Below are 19,641 nucleotides of genomic sequence, written 5' to 3'. Positions count from 1 at the left end.
GGGCTTACATCAAAACTACAGGCGACAATTAGTGTAAATAACGCTTTAATCAATGGCAGCAAAACATTGGTAAAGTCTATAAAAAGCATCACACTTTAACAGAGATGAGAGTATCGCTGGACAACGCGACCGTTTCACAAAGGCTCCAATGCACAACGTTTCACCCATGGTAAACAAAAATAACCAGCTTCCTTTCCTACACAAAATAACTCTGGAGAGGGGTTAAAAACCAATTACAAATACACCTCGGGTTTGTTTTCCACGTGAGATAACGACCAGTGGGCGCTTCTGGTCGTTATTACAGACATTCCTGACCTTTCAGAGCACTGGCAGCGGGAAACGATTTCTTTTTGGTACTTTATGCCTCCAGTTCACGTATTCTCCGAGCTTACAGCGCAATTACAACTATGTAAACTTACAGTGCCCCAGCCTCGCTCAAAGGGGACTTGCAAACAGGGTTGTAAGAGCTGTGCCTGCTGAACCCAACACTCGTCCTGGAGATATTAACATTTCAAAAGACAATGAGACAAATTCTGCTCGCAGCTACATCCCTGTTTGACTTCAGTGGGCGGGGGAAGGAAATCTGGGAGCAGAATTTGGCCCTTTAACTTCGGGAGCCATCTCGGTCGATAAGAAGCACAAAGCAAGGATTTGCTTATCCAAGGCCATTATTTTTCAGCACTGTACCACAGATGCCAAAGTTGGTAGCTCTCTGTCGAATAACACGTTTGCCCTGCTCCCAGCCAACTTATCACAGACTTTAAGTACACAGCGGGGGTCCGGGAGGGGGGATTTTCAAGAAGAGCAGCCAGAGTGGGTTTTCTTTTTTTTTTTTTTTTTTTTTTTTCTTTTTTCCCCCAGATTTATATGAAGAGCAAAGGGAGGGCTTTAGACAACTCTGGAGACGAAAGGCTGCTATCGCAGGAACCGGGTGTAACAAAACTTGAAAACTTGTCTCAGGAATTCTCTCCTCAAGCGCTGCTGCTAGCTGCTCTCCATGCCAGAGAAAAGGAAGGGTAGTTTGGGTCCAAAAGGTTAAGGGTTTAGAGGTCACTCTTCCCGGCTGAAATACAACTAATCGAATAGAAAATTTGTCCTCTGGGTGAACCTGTTCCTGCAATTTAGCCGAACTTCAGTAAAATACCTTTTCAGCTTCTCAACGTGAAGGCGTCAGAAAAAAGACGTCTTTACTATGTATGAACTCGGTGCTTTTTGTCATAGAAACAATGATGCGAATAATGCGGGAATATCCATCTTTAATATCACGACGTGGAGATATTCAAGTATTGCCATGTGCAAGTCTGAGAACTGGGCTAACCCTAAGGAAGAACAAAGAGTTTTCTCCAGGCTCTAAAACAAAAGGCCAAGTCTTACAAGACACTGTGCGGACTTCTAGGGATGAGAAAAGGGCAGAAATTAACCGCTGGCCACAGTTAATGTTGCCGAATACACTCCTGTTGAAAAGCTCGCCTTTTATTTTGGAATTCATTCAAGACCATTTTGGCCAGTGTTTTCCCGAGCGAGCCCAGAAAGCAGTGAGTCCTCGGTGGGAAGCACCCAGCCTGGAGATGGGCACGTTAACTCACCCCCTGCTCTTTCCACCTCCCTTCAGCTCTTGCCCTGGGTTTCCTTCTTTGCCCCTTTTCTCTTTAATAAAGGCATCACCTCCTTACAATTTCGATGATATGGTCCCTCTCCCAGGCTGCCCTGAGGGTACAGGAGATAAGGGCTGAGCTTTAAAAGCACCGGGGCGGAGGTGTAAGTGGCTGAGGGAGCTGGTTTGGCTGGGTTTGGTAGTTACAACGCACTAAAACTTTGGCACGATGCTGCCAGCAACCAGGGACAAATCTGTGGGTATTAGACCAGCTCTGCTCCCATCAGAGCCTTTCCCGTTTCCTTGAAAGCAACTTGCTGAGATTTCCAACCACTGCAGTCATGTGTTGTGGTTTGCCTAAAAACAATCACTTTCTTCCAAAAAGAAAAAAAAAAAAAAAACCCAACAAACCAAAATAACCCCAAAACAAAGCAGCAACACATATAGCCTGTCTCTCTCTCGGGCAGAAAAGAAATTTAAAATCTGATAGAAATAATACATTCAGCTTTGAGCTTTGAATGGCTCAGGTTATACCAGAAATCGCAATACTTTTTCACTCTGGGGTTTTCTTTTTGTTGGGGGGGTTGGGTTTTTTGTGGTCTTTTTTTTTTTCCCCTTCCCCCCCCCCCCATTTTTAAATGAGGTATCGATGGTTTAAAGTACAGCGCTGAGCAGAGCAGAGTTTGGAAACAGATTTCAAGCCTGTTAGCCCTGGATGGCACACGGTAAGGAGCAGAGACTCTTTTCCTATTCACAAAAAAGGAAATTACAAAAAAAAAAAAAAAGGGGGGGACAAGAAAGTTGTGTATGTTCAAGACAAGTAAACATTATACATGTGTTCATGAGACTGGGAAGGAGAAATACTGTATTTCAGCTCCCTTTCCCCGTTTTTGGTTTGTCTATTTTTCTTTTTATCTTCACTCTTCTATGTAACAAATAAATAAATACGCTAACACTATCAGTACATAAAATAACCCGTTTTCACTTAATTCCTATGCACATCTTCTGAGACGTTACGGAAATGAGCAAGTATTTTCATTACACCAAGAAAGGTAAAGCAGCACAAAAAGTTCACAATTACTAGTCTTTATGTTCAAATAAAAGACTATGCTATAAATTTGCTGTCCTGAACTTGTCCAAACGCATCCTCCCGAAATTGCATGGGATAAAAAGACAATTAAAAGTAAAAATCCCAGAATAAAGCATCAAACCTTCACTTTCGAATTCCAAACTGAAACACAGGACAGTTTCATTTTCAATGATTTATTACTTTTTATGGACAGAAGGTCTCGTTTAATATTTTCCCAATTCCCACTGCCTGCATGATGTTTTTTTTTTTCCTCCCCTCCCCCCGCTTTTTTTTCCTTTTTTTAGGTTGTGCTAGCAGAGGCAAATAAAATAAAGTCCAAAGTAGCGTCATTTTGTCTCCTTTGTACAACAGTACCTTAAAGAAAGATGACAGTTTCTCGAGTCCTTAGCTGCTACATGCAGGTTCTGCTTGGGCAGTGTCAGTTATGTACAGTACTGGTCAGAAGCGAAGGATGAAATGGAAAATTTCACCTCTTCTACAAAGTTGTCAAGTCAGTCTGATGGTCCTTGGAACCAGTCTGTAAATGGGGGTTTGAACCAGAGGAAGAAGACCTGCCCTTCGTGTTGGGCAGTTTGTGATCTTTTTTCCACTTCATTCTTCTGTTCTGAAACCAGATCTTGATCTGGCGCTCAGAGAGACACAAAGTGTGGGCTATCTCGATACGGCGGCGCCTGGTCAGGTACCTGTTAAAATGAAATTCTTTTTCCAGTTCTAGGACTTGCTGTCTGGTGTAAGCTGTGCGGGAGCGTTTAGGTTCCCCTCCGTTGTAATTGGGATTCACTGGGAAAAAAATACGGAGAACTTTACAAAGCTAATCTTGACTTGCCGGTTCGACTTTACAAAAGAAAACCTTACGAGCTGCGAGCATGTGGCCGGGCTGGATTCGTCCCAGTTGCTTACAATGGAGGGGCTGCTCTCCCCCTCCTTTAAGGCAGGCACTACAGGCACACGCAGCTAGGTAGGCTGGGAGCCTCTAGCAGGCTCCTAAAATGGAGTTTTCTCCATGCACGGCAAAGCCCCGCATGGCCAACGGCCTATTTCCTCAGCAATAAAAATTTATGACGAGTGTAATTGGCCACCTCGGCTTAAAAAGCTCGTCCCCGCGCCTGGCGGGGGACTCGAGCGAGCGTCGCTGAGGCCGGTCGGAAGCAGGGTAGAAGAGCAAAGTAAGAAGAGGATCCTTACCCGAGTTAACATGGACTTTCTTCATCCAGGGGTAAACTACCGCCGGCTGCTTAACTGCCGACCCGTTTGGGGGTTTGAGGGCCGGCTGCTGGCTGCAGGCTCGCGAGTTGGACATTGGAGGCGGTGGACAATGCTCTGCTTGGCCGGGGAAGTGGCTCGCTGGGCCGGATTGCTCCTGTCCGTGACCCCGCGGCTGCACGGCAGAGCCTTGGGCATTGCTACAGCTAAAGGGCTGCTCGCTGTAGTTTGACCGTGGGTAGAGTCCCTGGTGCTGGAAATCAGAGCCCTGCGAGGCACTGTAGTACTCGGCCCCCTGCTCGCCTAGGTAGCTATTCTGCAAATATTCCTCGCAAGGAGGAAATTTGGGATCCACATACTTCGAGTTCACCATATACGAACTCATGGCCATTAATTTCCGAAGGTAGAAAATACTAATTTTTCTCGTGTTGTCTTTTTTTCCCCCTGCCATAGAGCCCTCCTACTTGCTGTCAACTGAATAAAGTTAGGCGGGCATGTGACCGGCCCGGCCAATGGGGAGGCGGGAGCCGATCACCGGATTTCGCCGCAGCTCAGCATTTCCACCGATTTCACTCAATAATATCCCTGGAACCGGGTGACCCCCCCCCCCCCCACTCCCCTCCCCTCCCCGGCGGGTCGCACCCCCCAAACCAGGTACCGGAGGTGTAGGGGTACCCCTCGGGTAGGGTACCCGCCTCCCCGGCCCGCAGGTAGGGACAGCCTTTTGTCTGAGCTGGTTTCCTTCAGCCCCGCTGGATGATGCCCCGCCGGCTGCTTTACCAGCCGCGACCGCCGCCGGGGTTTGTTACCTCGCTTTAAATAAAAATATCGAAAGAAATACACGGAGCCGGCAGCCGAAGTGGGATTAAAAGGGAGGAAACTGATAAGGAGGCGAGGAAAAGAAAAGCCGTCAAAGAAGAGGGTAATATGACGTACAATAGATCTGTCCTGTCTTTGTCTCGCAGAGGTCATCCAAAAGTTACCAGAATTTAGTTCTGCTGAATTAAATTAGGCAATCAGTAACTTCTCATTCACTTTGCAAGCCTCGAGATATATGCGGGCATACGTATGCGCGCACAGACGCAAACGCACACGTATACGTATAAATCTATACACGTATGTATGTAAAATCATACAGATGGCAAGAAACCGTTCACTTTTAACCACTAAAGTTCAATCAATTGAACTGGAGACGGCATTTAATTAGGTTAAAAATATCACGGGTTTAATGAGCTAAATTCGGTCTTCATTCATCAATATCATTCCTGGAGCACAAGTAAATACGTTCCAGTGAGGCGAATGCTGCTTTGTGCTGCTGGCGTAAATATTTTGATGCGATCTGGACCCTTGACAGGAAAATTTCGCTAACGGCTGGCATATCTAGCTAATTTATGAGTATCTTTTTAAAGATCCATTCACTGATTGGTAGATAATTTATTTTTTTTTTTTAGAAAATTTGTAACTTCTGGTGAGATTAACTGTTTAAATTCACAGTCTGTCAGTGAGAGTTACGACTGAACGACAACTGAAATTTTAAGAGACGTCCTAAAACCTAGCATATAGGAGCGAGACAGCAAAACTTTTATAATTTCTGAGTGTTCAGCACGCACACGCCTTTTGATTCCGCCAGTATTTAAACTTCTAACCATTTGCAGAAAGGTGAAGTTTTTGCATCGACCATATATTCCCCTAGAATCGAATCTGTGACTATATGAATATCACACAAATTCGGTTCTACAGGGTATATATAGACAACGTAATAACATTCTGTTTTCATCTACAATATAGCAGGTCTTTGCCATTCTCTTAGTCCTTACTGTCTTCTGAGGAATGCAAACTATTCTGCTGGGACTCAGTTCTGAAATACGGATTTGCAGGAAGGTGGGAATTCAGAAAAGATTCACGCTTGTTATTATTACTGCAATAGGGCTATACGACTCTCCATCAATTTATAGCGACGAATTTCGCCTACCAAATTCTCAGAAAGACCTGCTGCTCACTTTAAATGTTCTGCCGTTTACGTCCTAGCTACGGAAAACGGACGTTACCGGTCGAATTGCGCTATTTAGAATAATAATGGTTAAAATCATTTAGAAAGGAGTCTTTATCTATTTAGGCTAACACGAATCTGAAGAGATTTTTTCCCTAATTAGAAAGACACACACCCCCAAATTAAAAAAAAAAAAAAAAAAAGACAGAGAGAGAGAATTAAAAAAAAAAATCGAAACAGAAGTAAAACAGCCGAAAACAGAAACAGCGATTGGTGAAAAAGAGGAGTTTAAAGGCTGAAGTTAGTTGCTCTCGGGAAGCAGAGAGTTTCCAAATTTACCTTCATCCCATTATGCTGGTCTAGCTATTATCCCCGCGAGCTGCCTGCGAGCCGCAGCCTCGCACCCTCCCAGGTTCTCCCCGCCGTAGCGTTTATGGTGAAGGGCAGGGCGAGAGGTCAGCCGAAATCATTTACAAACATATCACAAAGTTTCATTATTTTTACTTTGTCGACAGCAGCACACAGGAGTACAAAAGTTCATGAATTGTGTCTGACCCAGCTCCTCACTGCTGTCCTGCGGTCAACCTCTTCTCCTTCCACTATTTAAAACAGGCACCATAAGGACAAATAATGGTGCGGGTGTGATACATCCAACCACTGCGGAGGGCAGATTTGGGGGTGTTGCGTTTATCCGAGCGATGTGTACCGGTTTGTTTGCCTGCCTCCAACTCCCAGCTGCCTGATCTGGGGGATGCTATTTTTAAACATCTGCTTTCTTACCACTGCGGCGGTCTCTTCTTCACAGCAAGTGCAACTCGAAACGACTTTGTGCCCTTAATCTCTCCCCCTCCCTCCCCCCCGGATTATTTAAATCTCCACCCAACTATTTTAAGCGGTTCTCCCCGCTTTCTCCTCCTTTCTCTGAGGGGCTACCTCCCCCCAAAGCGGGGAGGGGGGGGTGTTAACCACCCAGCTGAACTGGCAGGGTAACAGTGTCGTCGTCCCCCCCCCTCAAAGGGAGCTCGCGTTTGGGGCAGCCCCCGGGAACCGACAAGCCCGCCGAGGGCTGCCCGGGGAGAAGCGATGGGGCTGGGGAAGCAGCAGCTCTCCGCTCTGCTTAATACTACACATTTTCATATTTGTTAGACGCTGTGACCTGCGTTTCACCTTATTGCACGACTTGCTCAGACAGGTCAAAGCCAAAGAGTTATTGATGAACAAAAGCGTTATATATTCACCTCCTGTTCAACTGCCCATACAAAATCCTTTTGATCTATCAGGCTTTTTGTATTCTGGTTCATAATCAGTATGCTAAATGTACGTTGGCAGAAAACAAGTAATCCATACATTTAGGGCCGGCCCCGGAATAAAATGCCAAGGGCATCTACATAGCGGAGGGCTGAGCTAGGAGGGGAGGAAAGTTACCTATGGAACACAATTAAAACTGCGACGCTGGAGGCGATTCTTTAGTTCGTATTTAAAGGGCTCGAAAAACAATATCGCAACGCAAGGCAAAAAGAGAAGCAGCCTGGCACAAGCAGTGAAAGAGATTATTTATCAGCAAGCAGGGAGAGGAAACAGGCAGAAACGCAAACAAACACAGCTCCGCTGCTCTCCTTGCTGCCGGTCAGAGCGGGGCTGGCAGAAGGAGGGAGGGCGACGTGTACCAAATGAATCTCCAAATACCGCAGGCTTTCTTTTCCTCTTTGAGAGACAAGCCGGTCTCAGTCTGAAGCACCAGGACTAATGCTCTTAGCTCCCTATTGCAGCCAGAAAGGTTCAACAGCATTTCCTGAGACACAGTCATCTGCTGCCCTCCCCTCGGTACCCCCAGCGCAGCTCATGCGGGACCATGCAAGCTTCTCCAGTTAAAGCTCAGACACTCATTCCCTTCAGTGACTTCACAGCATTTAAATCCACGTTTGAATGTCCCTTGCCCGGAGAGCCCTAGGACCAGGGGATCAGCGCTACCGCCCCGCACGACCCGGCTGCAGCGTGGGCTGACCCGGCTGGCCAGCCCTGATAGCCTCCAGGGCTACCGCCTCCCTCACCCCTTCGCCAGGCTGTGCCAAACGAGGTTAACGTTAGACAGCAGGCACAACCCTGCTTTGAAACCCATCTGGAGAAAAGAGGAGGAGTAGCCAAGGTTGTGAGGCGCTGGGACACAACGTGATCCGTCCGGGATCTGCACGGGGAGGCGCTGTACAGTCCCGCCGAGGGAAAATGGAAACGCTGCTAATTGCTTCAGAGTGCTTAGGAGCAGGAGGACACCTGTACAGCCCTATAATAAACCCTTGGGAGACTGCACCTTTACTTTTAATGCTAGCCAGAATTATGACATGCTGCCACAAACCGACTCCACAAGAGCCTTCACATGCTGACATAGTCTTTTTTCCTTCCCCCCCACCCCCAGCCCCCCCCCCCTTTTTTTTTCTGGTAGCAATATTCAACAGAGATACATCAGTTTTAATTCTTCCAGTCTGAAGGGAAGAAACAGGATTTTCAAGCAATGCAAACTCTACAAGAAATAAGAGGTTACTTACCGTGGATGTCCTTCCATGCTGCCGAACCTGTTGCAATAAAAACGTTTGTTACTGTTGTATTCCACATACGGGCGATATTTCTGGAGAACAGTTACAGACCACATTTGATAGATGAAGGCAGAGAAGAGCTGGTGGTAAATCCTGCGAGCAGCGGAGTGATGGGGTGGAAGCCCATTCCGAGTGAGGACCACGTTGCATTCAGGCAGTTTTTTATGAACACATGCTTTCCCTCTGCCTGGGCTGTGATCTTTCACTTTTAATATTCATAGTCTAGATTTTATACCGGATAATTTCTAAAGGGACGAAAAGTCAGACCTCCCTCTTTCACTGATGGAAAAAAAGAATAACAAAGGCCTTTTTTGTTGTTGTTGTTTTGTTTTGTGGCAATCCAGTCACTTACAAATGAAATATTCCGATCACCTTTGCTAAACCATCACCCATAAAATGTCACAATATGCCGTGCAGCATCGTAACCATGCTGAGCACAGAAAGAGCTACAATTTTATGAGAATAAATCTCGTATTACTCTAGGATAGGTCGCCTTTAAGATCACCCAATTAACCGAACAGTAACCACGAGACATGCGTCTTTGTTTGCGTTATAGAAGGACGGATTTGACTTGAACTTTCCTTTAAATCTTTTAATAAATACATTCAAAGATCACATTAAGGTAAACAAAAACACATGCTCAGTCTAATGCTCCTGAAACGGGTGGTATATTTTAGAGTAAAATACTAATATTGTGGGTTTCTTTCCTGTAAGCGATTTTTCACCCCTTCTATTGCCTTCCTACGATATCTTGGAGAGTTATTGTATTACACACAGAGCAATTGCTTCGGTATCAATACTTCACTAGACAGAGCTTCCCAAGACTGTTTTTGTTAAAAAAATATTTTTTTTTAGTTCTGCCCACTCTTCATAGCATTCAGAGCTTGCGAGGACAGTGGGAAAATATCAGAATTTCGGCACTAAACATTCCCTTACCGTTCCTTTCCTTTCTTTTTTAGCCTTTTTTTTTTTTTTTTTTTTTAATGAAAAAGGTTAGCTTCAAATAAGATGTCCCATTAAATTCAGCAATCTCAGGCGGGGAGCAGCCCGCCCATCCCAGCGCTGCCCTAACCACCTGAGCTCTACCTGTCCATTTTCCCCAGCAAAGCTGTTCCGCGTTGTCGGGCGGAGCAGCGCCGGTACCCCACTCCCACGGAGGGGGTTCCCAGGGGCACAAAGAGAGAGCCCGAGCGCGGCGGTGACAGTGGGGAGGCTGGTGGCGGACTTACTGCGCGCTCCCCCCCCGGCCGGGGAGACCCGGGAGCAGAGGTGCCTGCACGGCCGCATTCCCGCAGACGGTTCCCTGCTAACACTTTCCCGATTACTGCTTCCAGGAACGAAAGCATCTGCACTTGTATGCTCTTAAACTAATTTATGGTGGGAATTATATTTTGGCTTGTCAACTCTCAAGCCATAAAACAAAGTTTATTGGAATCACGTGCTTCTAAATAGCCACTCAGGACCTATCTCTGTGGAACCATAAATAACCTTCAGCTTTAAACTTTTATTCGCTAAATAAAGGTTCGCTGAATCTGCCCTGTAAAACGGGACTGCGTCGGAATAGACGGAGTGGGCGGAAGGTCAGCTCCGCGGCGGTATGCCGGCCTTTTTGAGGAGCGTGTTGTAGGGAAAGCTGCTAAGAGGGGAGTTAGCGCTCCCAAATTGCTCTCGAGAAGGGACCCGGGTGCATTTTGCCGTGGGCACCCGTTCAAACCTTTCTTTGCATCTCTCGGGGTACAGGGAAAGCCCACCGTCAGGAAAAAAAAAAAAAAAAAAAAGAGATGATTGCGGGGAGAGGGGGTACCTCTCTCCCTTCCCACGACGTTTATGGTATTTTGGTCAGGCGCCCCTGGAAAATGGTTTTGACTCGTTCACCCCTTGAGCTGTTGCTGGGGTGAGCTGTGCCAGGGACTGCGGGCTCGCCGGGCACCCGACGGACCTTTGCAAGCGACCAAACTGCTGGAAACAGCCAGGGCACCGGGCTGTGGAAAGGGAGAAAGTGTGAAGCCTGCCACAATGAGATCTTTGAGGACTGGAAGTTTAAGGAGGGTTATAAAACAATAAAACGACCCCGGTGTGAAGGGAGCAGGGTGTGACTTAGCAAATGAGAATTTCAAGGAGCCCGAGCACAGGAAGTCAAATGTCCCTGGCAGTCACACAGCATAAAGGAGCCCGGGCATCAGCTCACAATCTATCATGGCTGAGATGAGCAAGTCGGAGAGGCCGGCAGCTCCTGGTGCCTCCAAGGAGGGGCTTATCCCTTCCTCAGCCGGCGGGGAGCTGCCTTCGCCCCGTCGGAGACCGGCGGCGGACAGAGGGGAGCGGCTGCTGCCCCGGCCCGCGGGTGCGGATCCGCCTCCGCCCAGGGGCTCAGCTCTGAAAACCGAGCCAGCTTCTTCAGCTCCTTGCTGAGTGGTGGCACCAGCTGGGTGGTACCTGTCGAGCGCCCGAGTTAGGTCCCTCCTGCTCTGCTCTCACTTGGCCATTTCCTACCGAATCTGGCCATGCAAAGTATGAGGCTGCCTAGAAGGGACAGCTCGTACTCTTTAGGCGGCTCAAATCACAGCTAATCCATTCGTTTTTTTTTCAGAGAGCAAGAGGCGTCTTGATCACCTTTCCTGCTCCTTCTTTCCGACGCCATGTTATTTTACATCCCGCTATTGTCCTTGCTCTGTGTTTTAATCATACGGCATCACCTTCTTGCTTTTATTATTGGCCTAAGCTGGGGAAAGGCTCTTTCTCCCTGCGGCCTCCCCTGCCCAGGGCAGCTGGCAGGGGCAGTGCCTAAGGTGACATATCAGCAACTTTATCGGGCGGCCGATGAAAGCCCGGGGGATGCGGCCAGGCGTCCCCAGGAGAGGGGTGGGCTGCCCTGCGTGGGAGTGACCCGTGGGTCGCTTTCAGCTGGGGCACGGCCCCTGCTCCCAGCCCCGGGCAGGCAGGGGGAAGAGCTCCACGCTCCGTGCCCTGCTCATGCACCCGGGCCTGAGCATGGCAGGCGCTGGACCAGGCTCCGCAGCAGCCTTCGGAGTCCCCCGAAAACCCCCCGTCCTCGCTGACCTCTGGGGGAACAGCCTCAAGCTGCAAGAAGCCGTGGTGCCGGTCCCCTGGGAAAGTGGGGGAAAAGGCTACGGATAGGGACGTGAGGGGCAGGGGCCAACGGGAAAATCCAACTAAATGCAGGAAAAATAGGCTGGGACGACAGGAACCGCGTTGCAGAGTCAAATGCGTTTGCCCGGGACTCGGGGAACGGCGGAGGTCGGTTCAGGGCAGCGGGGGCCACGGCTGGGCTCCAGCCCCTTCGCCGTCACGGGGAGCGTCACGTCCCTCCCCGCGTGTCTGCCATCGCTTCGGCTCTCTTGGCCCGTCTCGTGGGCAGGAGGAGCCCACGGTTTGGAGCCAGGGCACTGTCCCGCGGGTGCGGGAGGAGAGGAGCCGCGGCGAGGCAGGCGGCGTGGCAGCACTGCAGGCGGCCGGGCGAACCATCAGCCCCGGGCAACCGAGACGGGGGGGGGCGGGCCGGGCCGGGCAAGTGCTTTGGGCAAACGTGTGGAGGAGGCTGGTGCTGGGAAAGGTGAGGCTGTGGGGACAGTGAAGAGTTGATGAGTGAGATACAAATCCCTGTGATCTAGGGGCAAGATGAATATGTCTGCAACTGGGTAATTCTAGCCCTGAGATTTTGAAGAGGGAATTAGGAGGATTTTCACATTTCCTATTCTAAAATGCAGATGTGAAAGTTGACTTGTGAAGCTCTGGCCAGTTAATTCTCTAGGCTTTTATGCGAGTTCTCATATTCGGGGCTGACGATCTGGAGATGGATAAGATGTGGAATGAAGTAACCCAGTGACAATTGTTTTCCCTCTGGTAATTGTTGCGATAAAAGGCTCGGGGAAATTGAATCGCATGTGTAAACCACCGTCGCTCTCCATGCTACTTGACAGACATGACGACCAGCATCCTACCCCGAGGACCACACCGCCAGAAAATGACAGGCTCCATCTCTGACTTTGAAGACCTACCTTGCGCCTTGATAGCGTCCAACGCATTAGCCCTCTCTGCTTTTATCATAACCCCGACCTTTCTGCAGTCACCTCCCATGCCCTCCCCCAGCAGGATGTGGGCATGCAAAGGCCCCTGCCCGCAGCACCCCGTGCCCGCGGGCAGATCCGGCGGCGGCAGAGCCCCGGAGCGGGCAGGGCGGCGGCGGGCCGCGCCTCGACATCAAACGGGGACAGCAGCGGCGGCACCCCGGGTCCGCGGGGGAAGAGGGCGAGGAGCGCGGGGCAGGGAGGGGAGGCCGGGGCCCGTGGGAGCGTCTAGCTGGGGCAGGCACGGCCCGGGGGGGGCAGGGGCCGCCAGGGTCATGTCCGGGCACGGTTGGGGAAGATGAAGCCTGGAGGCAACAGGTGAGGCGGAGGCAGGGAAACCTGCCGGGCCACGGCTTGCAGGGGGCAGGGGGGATGTGCGGGGCGGGGAGAGCCCGGGGGCTCTGCCCGCGGCGGGGAGGAGGGTGCGGGCCGCCACGGTGCTCTGGCACCCACATCAAAGGGGCAGAGAAGGAAGCGGTGGCTGCCCGACATCAAAGGGCGACTCGGTGACCGGGAGGGCGGCGGGGCACCCGAGGTGAACCCCGCCGGCACCGTGGGGAAGGCAGGGAGTGCCGACCCGGGGCGGGGGGGAGGCCGCAGCGCTGGAGGTAGTGGGACAACTGGGGCCCAGCTGGGGAGGGCTCCGGGGACGCCCGAGAAGAGTGGCGGAGCCCCACCCCTGCCCCCCGCCCGCCGGTGGTCCTCCCTGTGGGCAGGCGGGCAGCCGGGTCTGGGGTGCGGGGCCCGGGGCGGGGGGCGGCGGGACCCTCGCCCAGGCGGGGAGAGCGGCCAGGCTTGTCCTACAGCGCCTTCTCCTGGAAGAGGCCGTGGAGACAAAATGGCTGGTAGAGGTGGCCAGGGCCTGCCGCGCCCCCGGCGGCCGCTCCGCTCCTCTCCGCGCCTCGGCCCGGCCGCCCCGAGGGCGGAAGCCGCGGGCAGGTGACCCCGGCCCGGGCCGTCGGGGCGGGCGCCCACCCGCGGGCAGCGGCGGCGGAGACGGGCCTCGACGGCGGGGCCGGGCGGGCGGCTGGGCTGCCCCCCGCCGCCCCCTCACCCTCGCAGGGTCCAGCTCGGGTCGCCCCCGGCGTGGGACGCTGTGTGGGCGATGCGGGCTGTCTCCCGCCTCCCTCCCCCCCCCGCCGCCCCCTCCCCCGCGGGGATGGGAGGCGAGTGCTGGGTTTGGGCAGAGCCCGCTGCCGCTGAATGCACTTTTATTGCCTCTTGTCTCTGGCAGAGACCCTTCCTACGCGCCCCGCCCGGCCCCCGCGACCTGCTGCAATGTTTATTGTGCCTCATCTTTTCCTTTCGCTTCCTGTTTTTTCCTCTCCCGCTCCAGCAGCATTGAGTGCCGCACTGCAGTAGAGCCGTAAATACCTTTAACAGCTGCCTGCCAACCGAGGGGTGAAATACTGTCTTTGTTCGGATTTCTTTTTCTGCCCCCAGCGCTCATAAAACACCCCGTGAGAATTATATTTGCTTGGGGAAAGAGAAACATTATTGGGAAATAAACGAATCGGCGGGATTTGCTGTTGTTAAGAGCGCAAAACCAACGTGTCTTTCTTTGCTCAGCCTTATCGGGTTTCCCGGGTCGCAGTTCACATCTCCTCCCCTCCTTGCACCAAACCCCTGGCAGACTCGGGGAACAGAGGCTGCACTTCTCCTCCGGGCAACTTGCAGCAGTTAAGCGGGACCCCAACCTGACTGCCCAAACGGCAGCCGGCGCCAGCGATACCTGGGCACTGCCAGGGAGCGCAGGCTGCCGTTTCCTGCTGGTTATTTTGTGGTGTTGTTCTTTTACTGCCTGTGCGTCAGTAAAGTGTGGGCTAGAGATCGGCTGTTTCCTTTCAACAAAGAAAAAAATAAAAAAAATAATGTGAGATGAGTCATAAATTCTGTCGAACACGTCGGGAAACGAAGCAGGTGTGAGAAATGTGAATGTGAATTCTGTATTCCAAAAATTACAGCACACCAACACTTCTACACTCACACAGGCGCCCACGTTATATAGGTGTATAAACATATATAAAAATACAGCCCTCATATGTACCATATATATACATACATACATACAGAGTTTGTTATGAATACTCACAAACACGTAGGTATATTTAAGAGCATACACATACCTATGTGTGCTTCAATGTTAATGAATAAAATGGGAAAAAAAAAAAAAGAAAAAGCAAGGAAGGAAGGAAGCCGTTTGGGAGGTAAAAAGGATGAACTCCCTCATAAACCAGTGGGATCATAAACGAGTATGTGTATCCGTATGTGTCAGCATATGGACCCGCAGACACACACATGCATATTAGAATTCGTTAGAACATCCTGCTTTTGTTTTCTTCTTTTTCCCCAGGCTACGAATAATTTCAAAACAGCTCAAGGGCGAGATTTTTCGAAGTTTTTGGAGAGATTTAGAGCCAAGCAGCTATAATTACTGTGTCACCTAGGAGGGATTCTCAGAGTGAACCCTAACGCAGTACATACTTTCCAAGTTACTCTTGAAGACTGTTGCTATGTTGAGAACGATTCCTCCCAAATAATCCCCAAGTCCTTCAGCAGCGCAGGGCTGTCGGGTAGTGCAAAGAGCCAAAGCATGAGGGAAGGCATCCTATCGCTTACTGCAGCGGGGCGCGGACTTAGCAGGCTGGGGAGCTGGTCGGGGATGGATTAAAGAAAAATTATTCTGCGGGTTCCAAATATGTGCCTGGGGCACGTCCCACACCTTTCCACCCTCGCTGGGTACCCTTTAATCAGGCAATTTGCTTTACCGTTAAATTAGTGGCTGCTTTCGAGGTAAAGGGCGATTCGGTAAATTCCTGCAGTGCAATGGCACGGTGCATTTCCATCACTGACCAACGATGTAAACACTAAATACCAGGCAGCGGGTTTTCTACTGTGCATGAACATTTTGAAAATGAAGAGGAGATTTATAAAATATATACATGTTCCACATAAAACACTTCAAAAGAATATATGTTGTACAGAGAGAAGTAGAGGTATAGATACGTATACACACGTATGTAGGTAATGCGGGCATGGATATATAAACATGTGTAGGTAGCGCAGATAAAGTTTACGTGACTGTTCTCCCCTACATATTTCAAAATAAACCAGGGGTTGGGGTGTTGGTTTGGTTTGTGGGTTTTTGGTTGGTTGTTGGTTTGGTTTTTTTTTTTTCTTTTTTTCCCCAGAACTCGTCCCCGATTTAGCCCCCCGTGATTTCCACGTGGGTATGTAGCCGTGCTGCGGGGGTGCGCTCCCGGCCGCGGCTTGGCGCAGCCCGCCCCAGCGCTGCCCGTGGCTCCGGCCGCCTGCCCGCCGCCGAGCCCGGCCCGTGTGCCTCCCTCCGAGCCGGTCGGAGCCGCAGCCCTGGCTTATGCACGGTACCGCGGGGGAAGGATGTGCTAAACCGTACCCACGGGGCGGGTGGGGGCTCCCGGGTCTGGCCCCGGGCACGGCCCCCGGCCCGACCGGCTCGGCGGGGCCGCCCCGCGCCCTCCGCCCCCGCGGGAGCGCTGACCCCCATCCTCCTGCGAAAACACCTGTTAAGCTTTAAAGTTACGCGACCGCCCTTCCGCCATGGGGACAACAAACCACAGCCTCACCACCCCGCGCTTCAGGCTGGCAGGGGGAAAAGTACCCCCCAAAAAAGGCCTTTTCCTGGAAGAAACACCGCGGCAGGGGAGGCGCTGCCTGCGCGCACACTGCGCCCCAGCCTTCCGCCCCTCGGCGCGGAGGAACGCGGATCACCGCGCCACCGCGGCCCGCAGCGCCTTTTCCGAGCCAGACCGCGCAACAGCCTCACGCACCCCGCCGCATACCCACAACTGTTATTAATAATAATAATAACAACACCCATAATTACAATAGCAACAACAGCAATAGGAGCAATAATAATAATAATAATAATAGCAATAGTAATATCAAGAATAAGGGGCAGCAAGGGACAGGTGACCAAGCGGGGCGGGAGGACAAGGGAGCCGGCGCCGTGCCGCGGTGCGGAACGGTGCGCGGACGCGGGGAATCGGCGGCCAGCCCGAGGGGAGCCGAGTGCTTACCGGTTCGCGGCACTGCCCGCCTGCGGAGGAGCCCGGGAGGGTCGCTGTAATCCATTTTGCGCCCGCGTAGCAATCCGTGTGCCGGAGGAGATAGCGGCAGCGGGGGCGACAAGCGGTGGGGAAGGAGCGGGGGGGTGGCGGCAGCGGGCGCGGGGCTCCGCGCATCCCCCCGCGGGCGCGGGAGAGGAGGCGGCGCGGGGCCGGGGAAGTGTCAGCGCGGCCGCGGCGGGACCGGCCGCGGGTTGCGGGGAGCGGGACACAAACATGAGGGCGACTGCCATACACCTCAGCCTAGACAAAGGTTAGGAAAAGAGGGGCTGAGGCTCTCTGAAGGCAGAATGCAGGGGGAAATTCGCCAGGGAAATCAGGAAAAGGCCATGAAAGCGCTCGCTGCCTGCACATGACCAGCCGCAGCCAATGACGAGCCCAAATAGGTCATAAAAAGGTCTATTACCAAGTTGTAAATTTTCTTCAAACAAAAAGGAATTTACTGCAATTCCTTGCGGATTTTGCACATACTGCTTCCCAGCGCCATGTTTCTTTCGCCTGCGCGCTACGCTTTTGCTGAGTCCCGGGTCCCGCCTGCCCGCGGCCTGCGCGCCCCGGGCGCGGTGGCGGGGCCCCGCGGGCACGGCCGGGGCGCGGAAGATCCGCGCAGGGAGGGAGACATCCCGCGCAGCGGCCGCGGGACCGCACAAAGAGGGGGGACGACACGGGACTGCACTGTACGAGTGAATCTGTGTCTTGCCCCAACGAAAGGGGGCTTTACCCGCACCCCCCCCCCCGCCCCCGCTGCGCCGGGCCCCTAAAGAAACCACATTTCCTTTAGCGCCCACTACTGAAGCCGAAGCCGTCGCGGACCTAAAAAATAGTGCGACCCGCTTCCCCACCCCAAGTGTGCGGTTCCCACAGGTTGTGGCGGGCGCTGTCATCGCGCCTAGGCTGCCCGCAGCCTCCCCGGGAGGGGCTGCCTCCGCCCCCGTTAAACCTTCCCGGGGGCGCTCGAACCTGGAGCACCAACAGGGAAAACACGATTCTTAGAAAATACTCGAAAAGACGAAAACCGGCCCCGTGTCCACAGGGAATGCTCGGCTCGGAGACGGAATATTGTGGGTGTTTCTTGCTCAATTTTTGTTGCAGGGAATAGCCAGAGTCCTCCACCAGTGGCCTCCGCGTTGATTGTACCTGCCTCGAAAACAGAGCTAACAAAAATAAATGCTCCTAAAGCTGTAGAGCCTTTTTAACACGCTGCTTCAGGCAGTTGCACACCCGTGAATATCACAGCGTGTCCCTCGGCCGAGGCACCGGCACCTTTCGCGGTGGCTCTGGAGCACACACGGCCGCGCAGAGCTGCTCGACGTGGGAACGGAGAAATTCCACGCAAACCAAAGGCGCGGTACATCCGCACTGCGGCCGTCGCAGGCGGCCTCTCGCCGCCGCGGCAGCCGCGACCCGCGCAGCTACGGCTCTTTTCTGCCCAAATACCGCTGCTTGCTCCGGAGCTCGATGGCTCCGGTTTTACCGGGGGTTTGCTGACCGCCTGGGCCAATTTCTGGGTCGCTTTTCTTTTCCTTAGCATGAATCCACGTACGAACGAGGGAGACATTCAGCTGCCAGGCTACGGGAGGAAATACCTTAAAAACTACAGGGATTTTTGTGTTGTTGTTTTTCTTAATAAATAAGACGGGGACGACCCCAGTTACCGCTAGGCCTTCGCAAATGACGTGAGCACAAGGAAGTCAAGTTTTCGCCTGCGTGGCTGCATTCCCAGTCGGCCCGGGGAGAGCGACGCTAACGGAAACTTCGTCAGGAATATTTTAATTTTATTCTCTTTGTCTGGAAATTAAAAACAAGTACGGCAGCAGCTCTTTCCCGGACAAATATTAGCCTAGGAAGTGCTCCGCTCGAATGTGAAGGTTCCCGTTATGCGTTTCCCCCCGCAGGCAGCCCCGGCTTTGCGGCGGGCGGCGGCAGCCACGGCTTTCCCCGCGGCGGGGTCCGCCGAGCCCCCGCTGTGCTCAGCCTCGGCTGCAAGAGCAGCAGGGGAAAGGGGCTCATTCCCTGCCCGGAGACCCAACGCCGATGCCACTGGTAGCGGGGATTATTTTGAAAAGCGAGGGTTGTTTGTGTTTTTGTTTTTGTTTTAACGCGTCAGGCGACATGGGTTTCCTTAAGCGCGCCGCCACCAGCCCCACATCCTTCCTGGACACTAGGGGTACCGGTGTACTTATGCAAATCCATGCAGCAAAATGTTTGCTGCAGTTTCCCCGCGTTTACAACCTTTAACCAATTAGGCGATTAAAATAAACCGAGAACAATAGCTCCGCTTGCTTGTGCCTCCCTCTAGAGCTGGCGCTTTGCAGGAGTGCAAGCGTGCCTGGCTCGGTGGCGGGGAAGAGGGGGGAAGAGAAAGGGAAACGAAATGAACCAAACCCGCCGTACAAAAGCCGACCCCGGGGACGATGGTTCCCGCCGCGCCGTGCCCGGTCGGTTCCCGGAACGGGGCGGTGGGGGCGGTGGGTGCCGGCGCCCGGCACTTCCCCAGGCCCCCGGGAGTGAGTGTCCGAGAGGGCCCCTCCTCTCCCGTTGGGAGCACGCACGTTTCTCGGGCAGCTAATATAAATTTGTGGCGTTTGTCGCAGCGGCTGGCGCGGTTTCCCCTCACGGAACCATCACTCACGGGGGCGTGAGGCGGTGGGGAAAAAAATGACGCAGAAATCTTAGTAGGGATTTATACTTCGTACCTCAGCCCTCTGTCTGCTGTTCCTAAAAAGGACTGCTCTCGGCCGTCCTCTCAGATAACCGCGGTCTGCGGGACCCCGCCGCGGAGCGGGAGAATGGGGAGGGAGGGGAGATGGGGAAATAAATTAAACCGTTTTACTGATCAGACCGGACTTTTCTTCCCCCGTCTTCGGGGAACCGTGCGGCAAGGCACTGCCCTCGCCGGCTGCGGCCTCCGCTGGGGAACGCACCCAAACCGTGCGATAGTATTTAGAGGGCTAAAAAAAGCCCTTTTTTTCCCGTTTA

At 52.5% G+C, this 19,641-nt stretch overlaps 1 protein-coding gene across 1 annotated transcript; it reads right to left on the bottom strand.

The window, feature by feature from the left end:
• Positions 1-2,966: 2,966 nt before the first annotated feature.
• Positions 2,967-4,278, bottom strand: HOXD4 (homeobox D4; the record flags this gene model as incomplete). Its single annotated transcript, XM_082484385.1, has 2 exons — positions 2,967-3,464; positions 3,870-4,278. 2 exons carry the CDS (start codon positions 4,276-4,278, stop codon positions 3,160-3,162), a joined length of 714 nt encoding a protein of 237 aa, XP_082340511.1. The 3' UTR covers positions 2,967-3,159.
• Positions 4,279-19,641: the final 15,363 nt, after the last annotated feature.

This window comes from Vanellus vanellus, assembly GCF_965231255.1.
Source record: "Vanellus vanellus genome assembly, chromosome: 5".
NCBI classification, from domain to species: Eukaryota; Metazoa; Chordata; class Aves; order Charadriiformes; family Charadriidae; genus Vanellus; species Vanellus vanellus.
Note: the sequence above shows the minus strand (reverse complement) of the source record. Positions and strands in the feature narration are given on the sequence as shown.